The 20311-nt window shown below is 39.4% G+C and overlaps 1 protein-coding gene across 1 annotated transcript in view; it reads left to right on the forward strand.

The window, feature by feature from the left end:
* LOC102688109 (Na(+)/H(+) exchange regulatory cofactor NHE-RF1) overlaps window positions 1-20311 on the forward strand; it is a 64553-nt gene that overhangs the window by 19942 nt on the left and 24300 nt on the right. The window contains exon 2 of the mRNA XM_015356536.2: window positions 19399-19569. Within this exon, the coding sequence (XP_015212022.1) occupies window positions 19399-19569 (171 nt within the window). The remainder of the gene's footprint in view (window positions 1-19398; window positions 19570-20311) is intronic.

Below are 20311 nucleotides of genomic sequence, written 5' to 3' on the forward strand. Positions count from 1 at the left end.
GCAAGCCAACAGTGCTAATCGCTGTGTGTTTAACTGTGCCTTTAGCAAATTAATATCTACGAAACACTGCTGATTGTTGTAATGTTTATATTTGTGTATTTCATAATTTTTTTTTCAAACATGTTGCTGTGTTTTCTTTTCTCAAGTATCTATACATTCTGGATGACACTCTGAATAGCTGGCGAGGCATTGCCAATATTTGAAACGCCATGGCTCCAAGAAGTGTTTAAATTCAGGAGTCATTATTTTCTCTCTGGGCAACTTGCCCACTGTGTAGTAAGTAATGTGGGCTATTTGCCCAGAGCTTCTTGCTGAGTGTAAGATTGGGGCGCAGGCTGTATTTACCTTCAGCGTACAGAATTGTACAGAGAGTTGAGCAAAATTCTAGATCGCCAGTGTAGAGGTGCAGAGAGCAGCCGCCTCTGGAGTCCCTGTCAGAGTAACAATTTGGGTTCCCAAAGGGATTTTCGTTCCAGCAGAATATTTCTCAGTTGCACTATGAAACAAATCCTTTTTTAAAAAGTTCCCCTTGTCTACATGTGTTGCAAATAAAGAGCTGGTGTGCCTGTGATCTAGCCATGACACTTATTTACTGTATGAGGGTCAGTAATAATAAAACGCTTGCTGTCAGGTGCTTGATGCTGCAGGAAGAGAACTGTGCTGTGGTTTCCGGCCCTTAGTTCATTGTCTGAGCAGTTCTGATCTGAGCCGTGTCACTGTGCTGTGCGTCGGCAGTGTGCAGTGTAGCCCTGGAGAATTGCAACTGAAGAGCAGGAAGGAAGTGGTTTTTCACTGATGCTGTATAGCCCTTTTAACAAAACATGCTGTTTATATAGTAGATATTTCTGATTTTCTTACTGACTCTTGCTTTAATTGTTTTAGTAACAGATTTTTAAAGTGAACAGGTGTATAGTGTAAAAGCTCACACTGGAAAGTACTTTCTGTTACTCTTGTGTTTGGCAGGTGCCTTTAGTCAAGATGACTTGCATGCAACTGCACAGTGACCTTGCAAACTTGTAGAACTGTTAAAGCAGTTAGTGTAATACTGAGTAGTGTGGTTTCGCAGAGGCGTAAGATGTGCCACTAACCTGATGCAATAATTTGCACAGTATAGCAAAAATACATGGAAAGATTCAGATTTACACCAGATCAGTTACTGAACAATATAAAATGCCTGAACAGTGAGCTCTATGTAGAAAAAGGAGTTCACCAAAATGTAGTTGTGATCTGGTTTTGTATACTGAAGTAGTGTAATGCTCGTGACAAGTTTTATGGGTTGGGGATGTAAAGAGAGAAATTGTATGATTTAAAGGTGTAATCTGAATGGGAGTTACTTTCTTTTATTGTCTCAGGTGGGAAATGTGGTTTGCAGCCTGGTAACGACATACAGTATGACATTGCACTATATACTTAACATGCAATGCATTTTACAGATGTATAATGAGAAAGAAAATATCTATACATAGATCAGAACATAATTTATCCTTTTCAGCCAATATATCACTTCATGTCCTGGGCAATTTGTGTGAAGCTTGATTAATTTGCAAGGCTCTAGTTAGGCACACAGATGGAAGGTTGTGGCTTTCTTTGCGTTTAAAAAAAAAAACAGTACACATTTAATACATGATATCCGATTTTATTGCTGACCCCACAAGCTTTTGGTTTCACTATTTTCATAGCCATCATGCCCAGTTTGCACTGAGAACTCCTTTTTGAGGGAGTTCAAAGGAAGTGTGGAGGGTATACTGAATGTTAATATTGCGTTTCTGAACTTTGTCCTAAATGGTGTGTATTTCCTTTTATTAGCATCTTTCAGCCTCCCCGGCAGGAAAAAATACTTGGCTTAAGTCAACATCAATGTCGATGTACAGTAAGTTGGGACGCCGTTTTTGTAGCAGTTTGAAGTAGTTATGGCCAAAGATGATACTCTGTAGCAAAACTGAAAACTGCAGAGTCCGATTCCCCAAAATGCATCCGAAGTGTTATTTCTGCCTGGTTACAACATAACCTGGTTGTCAATATGTGGAAGGCACTCTTTCAGTATCGCATGTCTCCTCATCCTTTTTGACTGGCTTCATGTAACTTTTGAATCTTTTCAACCTTGTCAGCAGCAGCTCTGGGCAAACGTCATGAGGAGTGTCGTGGACCATAGTGCGGGGTGCTATGTGAAAGAACTTAATTTATACAAAACGGTTGTTCAATTGTACAGTTGACAGGGGACACACCACAGTGTCTATGCAAAATTTACTCCAATGCAGAATTCACTGCTGGAGTGGAGGTTAGGCAACTGTGTTTTGATTCTCCTATCTTGCTTGCATAAGCATTGCAATAAATCCGTCTATGCTGTCTCCCTAGTAACAGGCCTGGTCCAGGCTTCAGTAAAGTAACACTGGCACATTGCTGTAGAATCAGGACTTGCTTGTTAGAGCATTGAATAAGAGAGCAATGTAGCAGTCAGTGAACAGTCTAATTCTACCATTTTCTCCAAAACATATTCTGTATCCCTTTACTCAGCACTTTACCACTGAAACACTAAGTAAAACAGCAGTTATAAACAAATGATCATTGTTTTACTTTTATCATATTAAAGTCACTAATGGTAGATTTTGACCTGCTGATCAGTATCTGAGTTTCTCTTAAACAGTTTTGTTTTTTCTTTATACTGCCCCTCTTTGAAATCGGTATTAATAGATGATTAATGTGCTCGGCTCATCATTAGGATTCTTGTACCAGCATAAGAACAATATAAACCCCTTTGCCGTTTGACTCACTGCAGGTCCCATACGGTAGTGCCTGTACAAGTGAATTAACTTTGATTGAAGGGTGAAGCAGCTCTCCCTGTTGGACTGCAATCTCACAGGCACCAATCAAGCCACAGGGGCTGCTGCTGAGCTGTAAATTGAGTACACACTGGCTGACTTGAGCCTGGCCAACCTTGATGGCCTTCTGCCAACTGTGCATAACCAACTGAGGAATCCCAGTCACAGCTGGGTAATGACATAGCCTAGACCTGAACCGGTTATGTCTGCTCCACAGATGACTACCTTCACTGGTTAGGCCACTGAAAAGCCTGCAAGGCTATGTTTTTATGACTCTACTGTTTAGCAATGAATTACAATTTTAAATGAAACTGTTTTTAAGTTGCTTTTCCTAAGCCATAATTTTTCTCAGGATGAAACTGCAGAAAGAGTGTAACTGCTGCCTATGTATCTCTGTCTCTTATCAACATCCGGTTGCATCTCATTGCTGGGACAGTGGTTGTTCTACTGAAAATGCAAAGATCCAAAACTGACCTTGCAATTAAAACTGCTGTGCTCCAATTCTGACATGTCAGAGCCAGACACTGTACAGCAATTCAGCAATCTCCAGCTGGGCGCAAGAACATGTTTGTTTCTGGTCTTTTATGCCCAAAGCAGAGCTATAGTGTGGATGTCCGCTTTTTCTGTGCATTTAGTTTATCTTCTGTGTGCAAGTACTGCTCTTCTAATGAGCAATGTGTATGATGGTAGCAGAATTTGTAGGATCCCTCCTGTTGCATTTCTCCTGAATTATGTATATTGTGTGTCTTGTGAATGATGTGTGTTTGAGTGTAGTGACATGGTAGTGTGGCAGTTAGCACTGCTGTTCAACAGTTCTCATCCGGAGACTGGCACTGTAGAGTTTTGATGCTATCCATGTGGCCTTCCAAGTTCTGGTTTCCTACTACAGTCTGTCCCGAGGACGTGATGGCTAGGTTGTTTTCACCTAATTGTCCCAAAGCTTGTGTGTGGTGTAGTCTTGCCTTACACTTTGTGCTTCTGGGTTAGGCTGCAGGTTACTTCAGCCTTAACTGTGAATGACCGTTTTGTTTTGTAAATACTGTATGTGTGTTAGTAGCTAAATGGATTTTAATATTTAAATTGCAGGATTACATACTGTATTGATGACTGGATCTTTGTAATGGGGCTTGGGTCTTGTCTGGTGAATCCATGGGAGGAAAAGTTGTTGGCCTTTTCTATTCTTTCCCGACACCTGAGGAACTAGTGAGTCATGTGTAAAGTTTTTCTTCAGTTCTGGTTGTTGATCTTTCCTGCCACTCAGCGCTCTGCGGTTGTTTCACAGTCTTCTTCCTGGTTAGCCTTAAGCTTACCTGAATATTTGAGAGAGGATATAGAGGCTTTTTAGCCCATTCAGCTTTTTCAAATGTTAATACATTTAGGGTCTCATCCAGCCCTTCCTTGATGGAGTCTGCTTCAACAACAGATCATTTTTTTCTCAGTTTTATTCAATTTGTTTTTGCAGAACTCCAGTTCAAATGAATTCATTCCCCAGAAAACTCAGTGAGTGAAAATGTGGTTGGGACAATTATAAAAGAAAGGATCAGTTTCCAACTGTTTTGACAACCAGCCACTGTCCTGGGAGTTTACATAACTAGAGATTGAGACGGGATATGAGCTCTGGTGTGCACAACTTAGAATATTTCGCCAGGCAACAGTTTGCATTTTTCATCTCGCTTCAGGATGTGCCTGTTAAATGGAGCTCTGTGCTACTTTATGTGTTGCTTATGTTTTATGTTGCTTTATGTTTATTTTTAGTCTTTGCTGTGATATCAGTGGTACAATAGAAGTCGATTTGGAAGTTGATTGACAACTGCTATGACCCTTTTTAGTTTGAGGTTGTTAAGGATAACGGACATTATTCTTCCATGCTTCTGAGACCGTTTACTCACGGAATCCTCTATTAATCCTCTTTTTCAGTTTAATTTCAGATTAGAATGCTACAAAATGGTTTCTTTGTGTTTACTAAAGAATAATCCAGTGCAAATATTTACTTTTGTGAGAAATGTGGGACACAAATAAGAAAAAAGTTCTTCAGCAGACTGAATTGTGGACTGCTTTTATTGTTCAATCTCACTATGGAAAATTCAGTTCTGTCACTTTGCTGGGCCTTGTAATTATTATGATGTTAGAAAACAAAAGAAAACCTTTTCAAATTTTACAGAATCTGAATTACTGTGCCATTTATTTTTCCCTTTAGTGTGTTCATTACTTACTCTAAATGAGATATATTCAGAAACCGATTATGAAAATGCATTTATTTCAATACAGTTCCGATGCACTTTAATATACATGTATGTCAATTTTCCTGAGGTATACCTGGTTTTCAGCGTATTTGTCAGGAAGTTTTATTAAATTCCTATATACATAATATACCCCTCAATATACTTCTTCAAAGTTCTCTGGTAAATAGGTATAAACTGCTCTCTGTGATGTTTGTCATCAAGGAGAAACTGGTGTGTAATATCTTTGTTTTAGATTTTTATTACCCGATATCACAGCTGGCAGACAGGCGAGTGTGGAACTGGATCAACACAAAACCATCCTGGATGTGAAATGCTGTACTGTATATGTGTGCTCATGCCCTCAGTTGTAAAAGCTCATTTTTAGAATCTAGTGCTGAAAAATTCCTGTTTAGCACTGTCCTAGTCTGACTTGCAATTCATGCTCCCTTAACTGATGTTGCCCTGTAGATTAACCCTAATGTTTCCTTTTTTGTGTAAACTACAATACATAGACTGTGGCTCGGGACCGTTTCTCCTACACCAAAATAAATCTTCATTAAACAGGGGTGCACACCCTTCAGCAGAGCTTATTGATTAAAAGGGCTGACTCCAGGATCCAGATTAATGTATTCATGTATAACTCAGTTCTGTTGCCCTTAAATATTTCACCAGTGGGGACTAATGAACCTTTTCCTTTAGGCCTGCTTTGCTTCAATACGGGGCACTAAACTGTGGTGCAGTGGTTAGCAATACTGTTTCGCAGCATTGTCGCCCTAGGTTCAGTTTCCAACCTGGAGTGCTGTGTGCATAGAGTTTGTATGTTCTCTTAAGGTGTGTTCTCTTAAGGTTTTAAGGTGGATGTCCTTCTAGTGCTCCTGTTTACTCCCACAGTTCAAAACCATAACAGCAGGTTAATTGGCTTCTGAAAAGTTGGCCCTGGTATGAGTGTGTGTATGTCTACGTTTGTGTGTTAACTGCGATGGAATGGTGTCCCATCCAGGGTGTATCCTGCCTTGAACCCTTTACTTCCCTGTAAACATGTATTGGATAAAGTTTTTAAGAAATGGATGGATAGATGAATGACTGCTTAAATGCTTAAATTATAAAAAACCTGCTGCTTTGAACTCTGTGCTTAACCTCACTGGAGTCTGCTGGTTGAATAATTCAAGAACACTCCTTTGTCACTCTACTAGGCCCTGATTGATCATGTCAGCTTGATCAGTAATATCAATCAAATATTAATGCTTACTCTCTTCAGCTACCTATACTGTATGTACATGTAGATGGTGGAAGTTACACTACAGCTGTGGTTTGTGATGTGGTTTAATTTAGAAAGGAATGCAGTGTTAAATTTCTGTCACATTACTTTATTTGTAAAGCTTTAGAGGACTTTTGGGATGAATACTCATACTGTACAAAGCTATCCTGTTGCATTGAACCAGACAGCAATCAAAATAACTCGACATACAAAATAAAGGAGTGAAAACGTGCATGTCTCGCATGTTTCTGCAAGGCCTGGTGCAGGCTCTTATGAATTCTACATTTTCGGGCAGTTTGTTGTTTTTTTTTTTTACTCGTTGTGTGTACTTGAAAGCTCTCTACATATGTAAAAAAATTTAACTAATTGTAGCAACTTAAAGAAAATTATTTTGAGAAGTAGCAATAGCAGGAGGGTAAAATTTAAAGCGGTCTTAAATGAAGTCAAAATGCATTTTAGGATGGTCCCTTGAGTTTATTTTCCCAACCCTCTGTGTACCCCATAGCCTTTACCAAAGTTTGTCCTCATGAAGAGCAAAAAACAAAGCTGTTTTGAGACCCTACAATGTTCCTACTCTTGATTCAAGGCAGGTCCTGAGAAAGCACAGACTGACCAAGCCTTTCTGTCGCTGAATAACGGCTGTCTTATGGATTTGAATCCCATGTCTTTAAAGCCAAATGATTTGAAGTAAACGTTTGTGTGACTGAGTCTCCAAAGGTATTTCTGAAGAAATGTGTACAGTAGCAACGCAGTTCTAGTGTGAATGCTCAGGCTTCTTGAATAAGAGTGACAATTTTGCTGGGAGCTTTTTGATAAGTCTTGTGCTTGTATTAAAAAGATGTAAAAACACCTGCACAGTATAATTTAAATTTAAAAGTAAATCTTATTTTAACGATGGGCATACTATGGAAACATTTGATAAAACCCAGTATCTTTGCTTGGCTGGGTGGTATACAGTTCAGTGTTAGAATAATGTATACAGTACCTTTTTGAAACTACTGCACACTGAAACGCTAAATCTGGATTGTATCCAGACTTCTCAGAGTTTTCTGTTTGTCCCAGGGGATCTTTACACTGAACTGGATATCTTTTTGAAGATATAATGGTTTTCAGTGTGAAAACAGTTTTGGAAGAAAGGACTGGTGGCATCAAAAAGTCTTGAATTTGAATGCTTGTCAAAAGCTTTGAAAAATAGCTCCTTGTTTTCTTGACATCTTTTTAGAATTGGATTGAAATTTTCTCTTTAAAGTGACAGTGAGGAGCATCTCAACAAAATGTTTACTCTTTTGTAATATAGTCCAGAGCAGAGACCTGTCTCCTCATGGCGATTCCAGAATATTTCAAGTTTGCAATGTGTGGGAATCACTGTGCACTCTTCCTCCATAGAAGTTTCTGGATCCCTTCCCCAGAATATTTACCAGGAACAATGACTTCAGAACAGGTTGTGTACTTTCAAACCGTAATTCTATTATGTCCTCCTTCAGTATAAGGTTTTTGTGTCACAGCCCCCAAAATAATGCAGTGAGGGATATATTGTTTCTGAAGTGCCATCTAAAATTTGTGGACATTGCAGTTTTTAACAGTGAGAGTTTATTGTATTTATCAGTAGACTGAATATACCAGCTTGTCATGAGTGACATACTGTATGGTACATTTTAAGCCAATAAAAGATATGGGAAATGACCACATTGCTGTCGATCGTGAAGGTGTCAAATTTGAGCTTTATTTGTTTTCACATGTTTATTACTGAATTAAAAACCATTGTGCATATTTAAGGTGGTTTTAAAGGAAAACTGACACAATTCAGTTTTGTCTGTTTTTTTGGTTGGCTGTTCGTTGAGATACAGTCCACACCTACATTTCCACTGTCCTCTGAATTGCCAGCTCAATTAATTGTTACTAAAACTGATGGTAAAATCAATGTCACCCAGGCCTCTAAGTGCCATTTCGCTACTGGACTGAGTATGTAGAAGAAACCATTTTAAGAAAAGGACCTAATAAAGTTAAAAATATTTTACAATGTAGGTAATAGTCTATCTTGTATTTCCTATAAAACCAAGGTTAATGAGCTTTTGAGAAGCTTATATTTTTGGGGACATGGAAACATGCTGTACACCTCAGGAGATTTATTTTCCCAGCACTACTAAACTGGTGCAAGCATCAACAGCTCTCATTGAATCCATCCACCCTCCCACAGGACTAGACTTGGGCAGTCACTGACACTGCACAATTGCTGTAAACAAAAAGCGAATGGCGGACTTTCTAATTTAGATTCAACCACAAATGCAAAACCAAAAAAAACATCTATTGTAGTAAATTCATGCATACTGGGCTTCAACGAATACTTTCCAGAAAGCAAGGAAAAGAAAGCCTTTTGTTAGAGCAAGTCACAGTCGAAAAATACTTCGCCTGTGCCTCTTCCGTCTCTCTTTTTAGACACACAAAGGGCATTTTCCTGCAGGCTGCAGCTACCAGTTTTTCCTTTTCTTGACTATTTGTGAAATTCCTATACATAAAAAGTGAGTTTAGTGCTGTAGACCACAAAGGAGGAAACGGTTACAATTTAGAGCCGGTCTCTCTTTTTTATGTGAGGGAGTCTGGAGGTCAGAACAAGGTTCTTTAAAATGAGGAAGAGCGTAGATCATCCTGTTGAATATAGAAATAGCCTAGCCCATGTGAGCTGGCATTTTTCCAGTTTTTTGTTCACTGTGTAAAAAAGATGTGCTCTCTCTCCCTGATCCTGCTGTTTTTATACCATTATTATGTTTTTTTGAAGAATGTACTGTAGGTAACCAGTTGCCGAAGGCAAGCTAGCCGAGATGTGGGACACAACCAACTTAACCAAACATCACGCATTTGATTTCTGAAGAGCATAACTGTACAAACCATTCTTTTGTAAAGACACAGCAGAAGGGAAGGCTGCTCTTTCCCCCTGCTGAATGCAGAGGTCACCCTGCTATCGTTCCCTCGCGAAGAGCACTGTTTGGGAACAGGACGCTGTAGGAGTGAAGCAGAGTTTCCTTGGTTTGTGAGTGCAGCAGATTCCTCTCATTCCTCTTTCTCTGCAGCCCTCTTCCGTCCTTTTCTGCCCTGCTCTTGCATTCAACACCGGTGCTGACCCTCTCTGCCTATTTCCTGTGGGACTCGTTTTATCATGAAGAGCATCATTTAAGTCAGAGGTCGACTGACCACTTGGTTGTTGGGATTTCTTTATAGAAGCACCCGAAGATGGCCCAAGCAGCAGTGTTTCTTGCAGCTTGCGGCTTTCAGCTGCCCAAGCATTTGTTTTGTACACTGTATGCAGGGCTTTTCATTTAGCTGTTTATTTTGCTATTGCTTATACTGTATCTTTTTTTTTTTTAATTGGGAGGCTTTGAGCTGACACTTTTTTTTTTAATTTAATGAAAAGTATTAATTGCCCTTAGAGTTCTGAGATTTAAGGGGTTTGTTTTTTTTAACTTTTTTATCATTAATCTTGTGTTTATTATTCTCTTCACTGGAAACCTCCCCACTGTGTGGAGAAGAGCATCTCGGTGAATTGCCGGCTTAAATTAAACTGCCTCATAATATTAAATAATAAACTGGCTAAATTGTGAAACCACAGGACTGAAATGTGAGTTAAATAGGATTAGCGATCTGTGTTGCCTAGGAACTGCGCTTTAGTGGACAATGAGGCGAAACCCCTAGTATTTTTAACTGGGAAAAGGAATCGGGTTATGGTAGGTTTACAGGGATGTCACATGGTTAAGTGTAAACAAACCAAAGAGTCCCAAGTATATTTTGCTCTCAGAGGCTGCCCTGGATTCAGACCAATCCTGCATAAATCCACCTCTATAAGATATAGTTCTTCACTGTAATGAAATCCTTCACTCCTGTGAACACGCTCACTAAATAGTCTTTGAGGCTTCTGGAGGCTCCATTTATGTTTTCTTTTTCCATTTCTCCTATAGTTTTGGATGCAAAGGTCTGCTGTATCTTAATCATAAGTGTGCAATTACTGTCCTGTCAATGTAGGCTTTAACCTTAAGTTTCTGTTAATTTTCTAAACTAACTCATTCATTAAGCGATGTTACCTGTATTTTTCCCCACAGTCATTCTCTTTCTTAGTCTTTTCCTCTGTGCTTTTTTTTCTTCTGCCACTGTGCCACACAATTGTGCGTGATGGAGCCAGGGCAATGCTTCCAAAGAAAAGGGCGTTGCAACACTGGCAAACAGTGCTGTGCAGCTAAGGGAGTGGCACCTTTTTTATCACCACAGTGTTTTATATTAAACAGTCTTAATAGGAATTTCAAAGTAGGCTCTTAAGAGTGCATGAAAAAGTTCTGATCCATTTCTGCTTTTATTACAGTGCAGGTTCTTAACCAGCCCCTTGGGTTTATTTACACATCATATTTCGAGTATACTGTATATTAAATAGGCAGATGTGTACTGTACAGGTTGTTGGAGTCGGGAACAGCCATGCTTTTTAAGACGATATCATGGGGTTATTTAGCTGTTAGTAATCAAACAGGAAAAGGCAGGTTGGTTTTCTCTCAATTATAACCTCTCTTAAGTGGGATTAGAATGATTTTACAGTGATATTACAATGTGCAAATTATTGTATGCCTTTGTTACTGAAATGGACCAAATGCCTTTTATGGAGCGTAGTCTTTTCTGCATGTTGCTTGAATAAAAGTATATCCTTGGTTTGTACTGGGCAGTTTATTAGAGAGTAGGCATTTTAAAAATGTGGATGAGATGCATGTAATGTAATGTCAGCAACACAGAACTTTTAAAGTCTATGATGTGCTGAGTAAACAAACACTGCTGGTTGTGTCAGTCACTTGTATTGGAGCCGCAGAGAGGGTTTGACTTCTCAGGAGATTTTATGAGAGCACAGGGAGCACAGCGAATTAGCAAGGGGGCGTTGTGGTGCATGCTTTCCAATACAAAGAAGGCATTGAGAACCCCATCAAAAATGAGACTTTCTTGGTTGCTCCTGTGGTGGCAGCATTTTACATAAATGTTTTTACTTTTCAACCCTTTATAATTGTATTTAATGTTTTTATAAATCTTACGTAGGGGCTATATAATTGAATTAGGGGTCAACATTGCTAAAGATGTGTGCTTTTGAAGATTATACCAGTGTTTGTGTGTCCAGTTCAGTATAGTTTACACACTTCAAGAGTTTAAAAATCTATTTTAACACACAGATAAACTTGAGAATTTGGACATATTGCGTAGAATAAGAAATTACAGTAGCCTAATGCCAGATTTTACAACAAAATTTTGTTTTTATGACTACATCGGGCAAATATTTAATACACTGCTATTAAAAAAAGAACAGCATGACAGATTTATTACACAATATCCCATGGTGAGATATTATAAAAATGTTGCCCAACAAAATGTAGTGTGGCTGTTACAGAGCTAGGAATGCAGGAGCCACCCTCTGTTACTCGTTTGTACTTTGATCTTTGTCTTTGAGAAAGCTGGGGAAAGAGAGGCTCAGAAATTTGGGCGGCTGATCTTATTTTCAAATGAAGGCTAATGAAGGCTAAATACTCATGGTATTTATTCACACCGTTCTCTTTACTACCGTAGTTAAGGAGACTGTGTGTGTTATTGATGACAGAACAGATGAGGGTCTGGCGAAAAGAGCTTATAGAAGGTTCTCCATTATTTTGCAGCTTTGTTCAAAGACGCCTTTTTTAATCCTGGTTTTTAGGAGCTGGTTGGTAGCTGCTGGGAGTGAGTTCTCGGGCTGCACACAGAGCTCTGTTATTAAGCGATGGCTTATTTGAACAGTATTGAAGAGGAGGGCAGGCAACTTGGGTTGTATGTAGGAAAATTTGGAACTCGACATGACAATTAATGGGCACAGTTATCCTACTTTTTGTGCAGTGATTTATTTTTTAAATCGGGAAGTCTTTCCTTTCAGTTAGTGCAATTGAGCTGTTTTATGGTTTTAAAAAATATGCCACGTCCATAAAATATTTACCACTGTTCAAAGTCTATGCATGTTTTTGTCATAATATAAGCCCTTTAAAATTAAGAAGGTTAAATCTTTTGGAATGGTAACCTCTGTATGTGTTTTTTTTTTAATTTCTTCTCTTCAAGCTCATTTGGTTTCTTGTAGTTAGTTGATCAAATTAGATCACCCAGATAACTTTCAAGAAATGTATGGAGCTTCAACAGCATGGTAGTTGTTTCCCCGTTTTCCAGTTTAAAATACACTTCCCTGTAGTTTTTTAAAGGAATCTTGCATCTGAAACACATTTGAAATTTATTCAGAGTAAAAGTGTTGCTGATAAATAGGTATAGATTAAGACACCATTTATAAGTTTAGGAAAACACTTGTGCCATTCTTGTAAGACGTTCTGAGGTATACAGGAGCCTGCTGTTTACAAGACCTGAAATGGGTCAAACTGCTTTGAGATAGGAGTCTTACTCCCATCTTTCCGATAGAGCTCTGGAGCTGGCTTTATGGAAACACCTAAAGTCTGTGGGGAAATTGTGGGACTGCAGTAGGCTGCACTGTCTGGACCCCGAGATGATCAGGTCATATAATAAACAGAAGAGAAGAAGATTAGTCTCTTACCTGCTCCTACTAAAATGAATTGCAAACTGATGCAATCCTGCATTCCTGACCTCCAGACACTGGTTGCTAATTTCTCCTGTTTGTTTAGACAGGCAAAACTGCTCTACGAATCATAGTTGCAGTTATTGACTTTAATTGGATTAACCCATTACTGCAGTTGTTTAAGGTTTGGTGTAGGTCTTGACAAGCTAGGTAAGCCTTTACATATGGAATAAGTTGATGAGAAGCTCTGTAGAATTCTAATAATTTATGAGTACATCTTTTATTAATGCAGGTGATAATCGGACTCATTATATTCAATGAGCGTATGTGCAATGAACATGGCTTCTGTTGCTACGGAATACGGTATAGCTAATTATTTTCATTTTTTGAGGGTACGCATTGTTAAAGCATCTCACGTTAACCTGCCAGGTTCGATAATTAGAGTTGTGCCCATCGGTTAATGAGTCTCATTGGCTTGATTCAGAGCTTTTAAGCAGTGGTGTGAATTTATCATCATGAAGATCTCTTTTCTGCATTGAAGTATTTCCAGTTCATCTGCTGTTGTCCCAGTGGACATCAGAGAGAGGAACACTGCCTGTCTTTATGAATGATCAGCAAATACAGAATATTCTAATGTGCATAATACCAACACATCTTTGCTCACTTTTCTTCTAGTATTTTGTCATATTTGAATTGATCAGTCTTTCAGTGGATCTCGAGAGTGTGTCTCTCGATCTGCTCATGTATCCTAAATTCCTTTAAAATGCGGCCTTTCACTCCAAATTCCTCTGTCCATATCCTTGCTTAGTGGCATTTTCGGTGCAGTGAAATAGAAAAACCCACAATTCGGCCATGTATAGATCTAGCTAGAACACTGAAATAAATAATCATTCTTTGCTTGAAGTGTTTTTTTCTCCCTGAAATGAGGAAAATATCCTTTTTGTCAACATGAAAATCCAAGGTGCCATTTACAGTACAACTGTATTTCTACAGGATAGCTCCTCCGTGTTTTTTTTTTTATTTTTATTTTGGAATCTAAAGCCATTCTCCATTTCAGTTATTTACTCATTCTGCTAGGACATATGCACCAGGTTTGATATACAGTAGTAAGCCCATTTACTGGCATTGTGAGTTTTTTTTGTGTGAAGCATGTTTAAAGCCTTTCACCCATTAAAAAAAGTTGTAAAAGAATGTAGAATTGTGGCCCTATGAGTGAGGTTTTTGCTTTTAATTCTTCATCCTTCAAGTCCCGAGTCACTGTAACGCACTCTCCATGGAAACAGGCATTGAGAGGCCTGCTGTGTTTCGTTGTCTCAGTGGGGTTGGTCAGACTGCAGGGGTTCTGTGGTTGCTTGTTTCACGAAGGAGTGTGGCTGTGCTGTCTCCAGTAATTCACGTCTCCCAGCTTCACCCCATTCTCTAAGCTGTCTGAATCTCCCAGATTTTTCTTATTGATTTTAAAAAGAACACAAATCAACTTCTTGTTTAAGTGGTGTTGGTATGTTCAGGCAGTGTGGGAGGATCCAAACTTCCTGGGGCTAAAGAGCAAATAGTTTGGAAGCGTCCCGATCAGCTGTGTAGTGTAGCTGCTCCCCTCCCGCACAGAATTCAGCTCCTTCTATAGAGAATCTGCTGCATTCCTGCATTTAAAGTGGGAGACCTTTTGCCTTTTATACAGAGATTCTAGTACTGTAGTTTCTCTAGTTAAACACTTTTCAATCTGTCTCACTCTTGTGACTTGAGACAGAAGTTAAATCTTTGGGTAAACATACACAAAATGTGTACAGAGCCCTGCCATTTTTATAATTCCCTCCCAGCTGTTGTCGTTTGTACTTGTAATATTTGAATATCTTCCTGGATGTATCTGCGTAACGATCTGCTACCAGAAACCCTTGTTTTTTGGTTATGCTCTATTGTCCTCTTAATGTTTTCTTCAGAACTTGGCAAAATATTTTCTCAACTTGAAGGAAGCTCAGGTTTTGCTCATTGTGCCATTGCAGAGCACAGTAGGTACGAAGCCGGCAGGCGATTTGCCCTTGTTCTTGGGGCTGGGTGGTGCAGGAGTGCTGCCTCCAGTGGTATGGGCAGGGATTTATTTAGTCAAGCAGTGAGAGTCATTCACAGGGTCTGGGAAGAAGACTGACAGCCCTGGCTCTGCTTGGGCTGAGGTAGTGGGAGGTCATTAGGCCTGGTGGTTAAGGATAGGGCTGAAGTTAATTAAAGCTCCAGTAAGGTTTGGCCCAAACAAGTACATCTGGCAGTGCAGGGGGTGCAGAGTGGCTTGGCTGAATAGAAGTAAAGGGGTAATTTGAAAGCAGTAGCACAGCTGAACTAGCTGAGTGCCTGGGAGCCAAGCATTACATCTGGGGCACAGGGCTGATGAGATGGAGAGAAACTGTGGTCTTACTGAGGACTTGGAAACAGGAAATGTCTGTTACAGCTGACAGACTTGGAGGCAGTGTGGGCAGTGATTGGAGCAGGCAGGCAGGGCAGTTGATGTTTAGCTATTACCACTGAGAGAGGGGTTGTTCAGCTCAGAGGTTAGAGGGAGGATGCTGGCTCGGGATTTATTGGCTGCATATCCTGGTTAAAGTTCATTTCAATAAACCTTAAGGAGCTGCAATCACATTTAGGGGACTTAAAATGAGACACTTTAGTCTTAAAGCCAAAATGGTGATTTTGTTTTCACTGAACTGCAGCAAATATCTTTCATGGTTTTGTGTTATTATTGTATTGCCTTAAAGATGTAAGGCAGAGAGTTTTTCCAGCATTTTTCCACAGTCTTCATACAATTGTTGGAAAACAAGAAGTAGGTGGAGCCCTGTAGGAAAGAGAACACATTTCCAGGGTTTATTTTAGGCAATCTGTGGGAAATGGACAAATTTCTTTTTATGTCCTGTTGCTAATTGAGAGCTTTAAGGTTCCAATTTTTTTTATTAATGGTTGTTTAAAATTAACATGTTCTTTCTTGCATTTGAACCTCAGATAATCTTTTGAATCCTTAAGTTACCCTTATGTAGGGTGAGTCTGGATGTGTAGATTTATTTACCTTCTGTTTGTTAAAACAGACACTGATTTCTGATCTGAAAACCCATTGGTTTGGTAGCTCAATACTATGTTAGAGTTGAAGTAAGCACTAGGATACCATGTAGTGTGTTTAAGCTACTGAAGCACAGGTGCTCAGGCTCTGTTCTTAAGTCTTATTGCACTTATGGGGATACATTACATTTTACAATAAAGCTAATAAGATCATTTAAGTCTAAATGAGCAGGAAAAAATGCCCTTTAGTTTACTATGATACTTCAGTGTCATGATCTTTTTATGTATGATCAAATGACTGATATGGTTGAAGAATATCCTGAAATGTAGAAGAATCAAATAACTACAGATTCAAGTCTGAGAAGAGGAGGGGCCTTTTTACACAAATACCATTGTAGGGATGCAGACTGCCTGTTCATGTTGTGGATGCTGATGATATTCTTGAATTGATTAACTACACGTCACCGTGTGAGTAACAGGGCTGGGACTCTAAAACCTGTGGCTTTCTATTCTTTTTTTTTTAGTCTTCATACTCCTCTGGTTACATGCATTGCTTTGTATGTACTGTAGGCGACATTCCCAGGAATTAAAAAAAAATGAAAATAATGCTGAAGCTAAATGGGATTGATTTTTATTTTGAAGAATGACGCAGAGGCGTGCACTAGGATCGGAAGAACATCTCTGTTTTTCCTGCCACACCCTTACTGGAATGAGAGGAATTTCTGATCCTTATTGCTGGTGTTTCTGTAGATTACAAGAGTACTTAAATTAGATCAAACCGTAAGCATGGTGAAAAACCTGTCTTATGAAATTAGGTGGAAGGTGGTGGCAGCTTGTGATAAGAGGATTGTTCAATAGAGAGACGGAAAACTCACACCCAGGCTTCACAGTAGCTGGATGATTGAAGACTCCCTAACGCAGACAGGAACCTGTCTTGGCTATTTAAAGAACAGGAGACTTCTCCATCCATCATCTTCCATTGTCCTACCAGGTTGCATGACCTGATTTAACTCCTTTAGCAGTCTTTGGCCAAATGTTTTAACCTCTAGCGTTTTCTAAGCTGGCAAAGCTGTTCCTTCAGTATATTGAACCATTAGTAGTTGTATACCAAATACTAATGTATAACATTGAGACATGTTTCACAAAAAATAAAAGGGTTCTCTTGTCCTTTTCCTCATCTACTGTACCTAAGAACGACTGGGCTGGCTCAATACTGGGGTGGTAAACTTCCAAAGAAATTCAGATTGCTGCCATGAATGATGCACTTTACACTCCAGACTTGTCATCATTAATGTCTTGGTATGATGGCGAGGGACATTGTGCTGTATAAGTTAAGATATTGAAGTTACATCCTGACTGCCTGGCCATTAGTGATCCAGTGGCACCTTTTGTGTAAGAGTTTCAACTCAGGTGTTCAGGCTAGATTTCACTCTTGCCTACCTAAAGTTATCCTTTTTTCTCTTTGTTCTTTTTATTCAGTTTGTGTGAAAGCCTAATCATTCACTTCTCCATTCAGTCACTGTGTAGTGTAAATGCTGATACAGTATGTAATGTTTGCCTTGTCACCCAGATTGGCGTTGTACTTCAGTAGTGGATGAAGTGGGTCCCCTCCTATACATAAACCCTTGGGGATGAAAAGAGCTGTATAAAATGCAGTCAATTGTGCTTTTAGAATTGTATTTTCATTGTAATCATGGCAGGATTTTTGTTTAGGAGGGGGTCTGTTATACAAATGGGAAGTGGATGCAGAGTGGAGAATTAATATACATTATCTACAATGTGCATCACATGTTCATGTATTGTGAAGAAGGCTCAATTTCCCTTTGTATATGTATTCTTCTGGCCTCAGAGTGATCCACAGGTAAGTCTGTTGACAACGCAACCTCTTGTTTCCCAAAATAATAGACTAGCAGAGGTATTTTAGCCCCCAGTTGAAACAGTTTCCCCCAATAACAATTTGGAATGCTGTTGTCTGTGTTTAATGGGAGAGAAAAGCCCACAACAGTTCGCTCTGAAACACTCATTGTGCCAGTGTTGAAGGCTGAAGTCTTACCTTGCAGCTGCTCCTCCATCTGTGTCTTTCCTCCAGTAAACAAACTATGGCTTGCTGCTGTCTCCAGCTCTAATAACACTTGAGTTCGTCATACAAGTGTCTTTTGATTACTGGAAACGAAAGAAAACATTGGAGGCCTCCATCGGCCATTGAGTCAGCAGAAAATGTTTTGGAATAGTGGGGGCAGCTTTACAGTGTGAGGGAATTACTAATAAGTATTGTGAATGAGTGCCCTGTTTGGCACAGAGAAAGAAGGAGAAGATGTGAAGCTGATCACTAGCTAAAGCACGCATGACCCAGCTTGAAACACCAACTCTTTGCTACCCACGTCTGGCACAAACCACATACTAGTCAACTATAACAGGAAATCCAGACAAACTTGACATTTTTATTTTTTTATTTAAGATTAAGGGCTTTGTCATTTAGTTCCAGGAATGAGGTTTTTAAAAAAACCTACTGCAAAGTGAAGCTGGCAGGCAGCCATCTTGGTAGTTTCAAGGATTTATTTCCAGTGTTTTGTCATTTTAGTTCCAGAATTTCATTTGTCTGTGTAAATATGTTTTAAGTGGCATCACTACAGATTCAGTATACTTTATATCTATATATATCTATATCTGTGCATCAGTTTTTTCTACATCAAAAGCTTTTAGGTTTTAATACCTGTTTTCTTATGGGAAGCAGACTAAACATCATCGATAATTACTCTCACATGCAGAGAACACGTTCCCCAGTCTTTACAGTGGTGTGTTCTATAAGATTTTTGTTGGTTTAAATTGGATCTTTGGTGGCGCAGCAGTAGTCAGAGCTGCTGCCTCATACCTCTTTGATCCTGGGTTTGATTCTGGACTGAGGTGCCTTCTTCGTGAAATTTGTATTTTCTTCAGGTTTACTGGTTTCCTCCTACCTCCCAATTAACTGTTGGCGTCCCTAAGGTTGTCCCTGCGTGTCTGCATGTGCCCTACAATGGGTGCGCCTCTCCATGGCATAACCCCTTTTTTTGCCCTATCCTTCAGGGGTAGTCTCAACTCTTACCCTGAATAAGCAGCGTTCTGATGGTTGGTGATGGAACTGCTTTATCCTTCACCTTTTAGGCCAATGTAAGTTTGGTTTTGCATAAAAGCCGAATTTTAAATAGCTACTATTCTAAAGAATATTGAGTATGAGATTTAATTATGCATCGCTGATTCTTTTGACAGACACCTCAATTTTTGCGGTTTGTCCTGTGGTTATTCAGCCTTTTCTGTATTTGTATTTGGAAGGTGACTTCTCTTTATTTAATACTACTTTTTAAGGTACATCGTTCACAAGAGTTCAGAAGATCATGGCTTTTATCTTGTCAAAACCAAACCTTGTTCTGAAATGCCTTCTCCTGATAGGTCTGTACTGTACCACGTTAAGTCATGAGTCAAGGTCTGATTTCTTTATTTGTTTTCTTATCTCTATAGGAATCTAAGACTGAACTCCGTCCTCGGCTTTGCAAAATCAAGAAAGGCGTCTCTGGCTATGGCTTCAACCTACACAGCGAGAAATCCAAACCGGGACAGTATATCAGAGCCGTGGATCCAGATTCTCCTGCAGAGAAGTCCGGCCTGTTACCCCAGGACCGGATTGTGGAGGTGGGAAAATTCTCATCCATCTCAACCCAACCCATGTTGGAGCTGGAAGTAAAACAGAACCTTTCTCCCTCCATAGCTTTGTCAGCTTTCTCATTACCACATCACACCATCATGCACTGAGTCATAAATTTGTCATTTATGAGATAGATTCAAAATGTTATGCACACATACTGTATTGCATAAAAGTGTTATACTGTACATATAAATAGCTTTGCAAGATCAGATGTCTTCCTGAAAGGCGCATCTTGCATAGATTAATAGCAGAACGGTAACAATGTCTTAGTTGTGGCACTAGCTATGCAATTGCAGTATAACCGCTTGGAAAGCTTTGCTGCCTTAATGGAAACCTGTGGTGGTTATTATCCCTGTTCTTGCTTATACTGTACTTACTCATGCACTTCCAAACAATGTGTGTGAATAACCCCACACAGTAACGCTATGCTTGAATCCTAAGTTGTTAGAAAAGGGACATACAGTAAGTTCAGCTGTGCTTTCAAAGACGTCCTGCTGTTACCAAGGCAATCACTCCATCCAAGCACAGTGATGTTGTGTGAACCTGATCATAAACAATGCCTTCCTCTGTGTGGAGTGACTACTAAGGTTCTAGGTGTGCTTTGCCCTTATGTACATATTTGCTCTCACAATAGGTTTCTAAAACTGTATGTACCACATTTTGTATAATCTATGAGCATGAGACTGAAATAGATTTTAAGTTTTCTACAGTATATGTCTTGAAGAAAAA

This window comes from Lepisosteus oculatus, chromosome 9 (genome assembly GCF_040954835.1).
Source record: "Lepisosteus oculatus isolate fLepOcu1 chromosome 9, fLepOcu1.hap2, whole genome shotgun sequence".
Taxonomy (NCBI): Eukaryota; Metazoa; Chordata; class Actinopteri; order Semionotiformes; family Lepisosteidae; genus Lepisosteus; species Lepisosteus oculatus.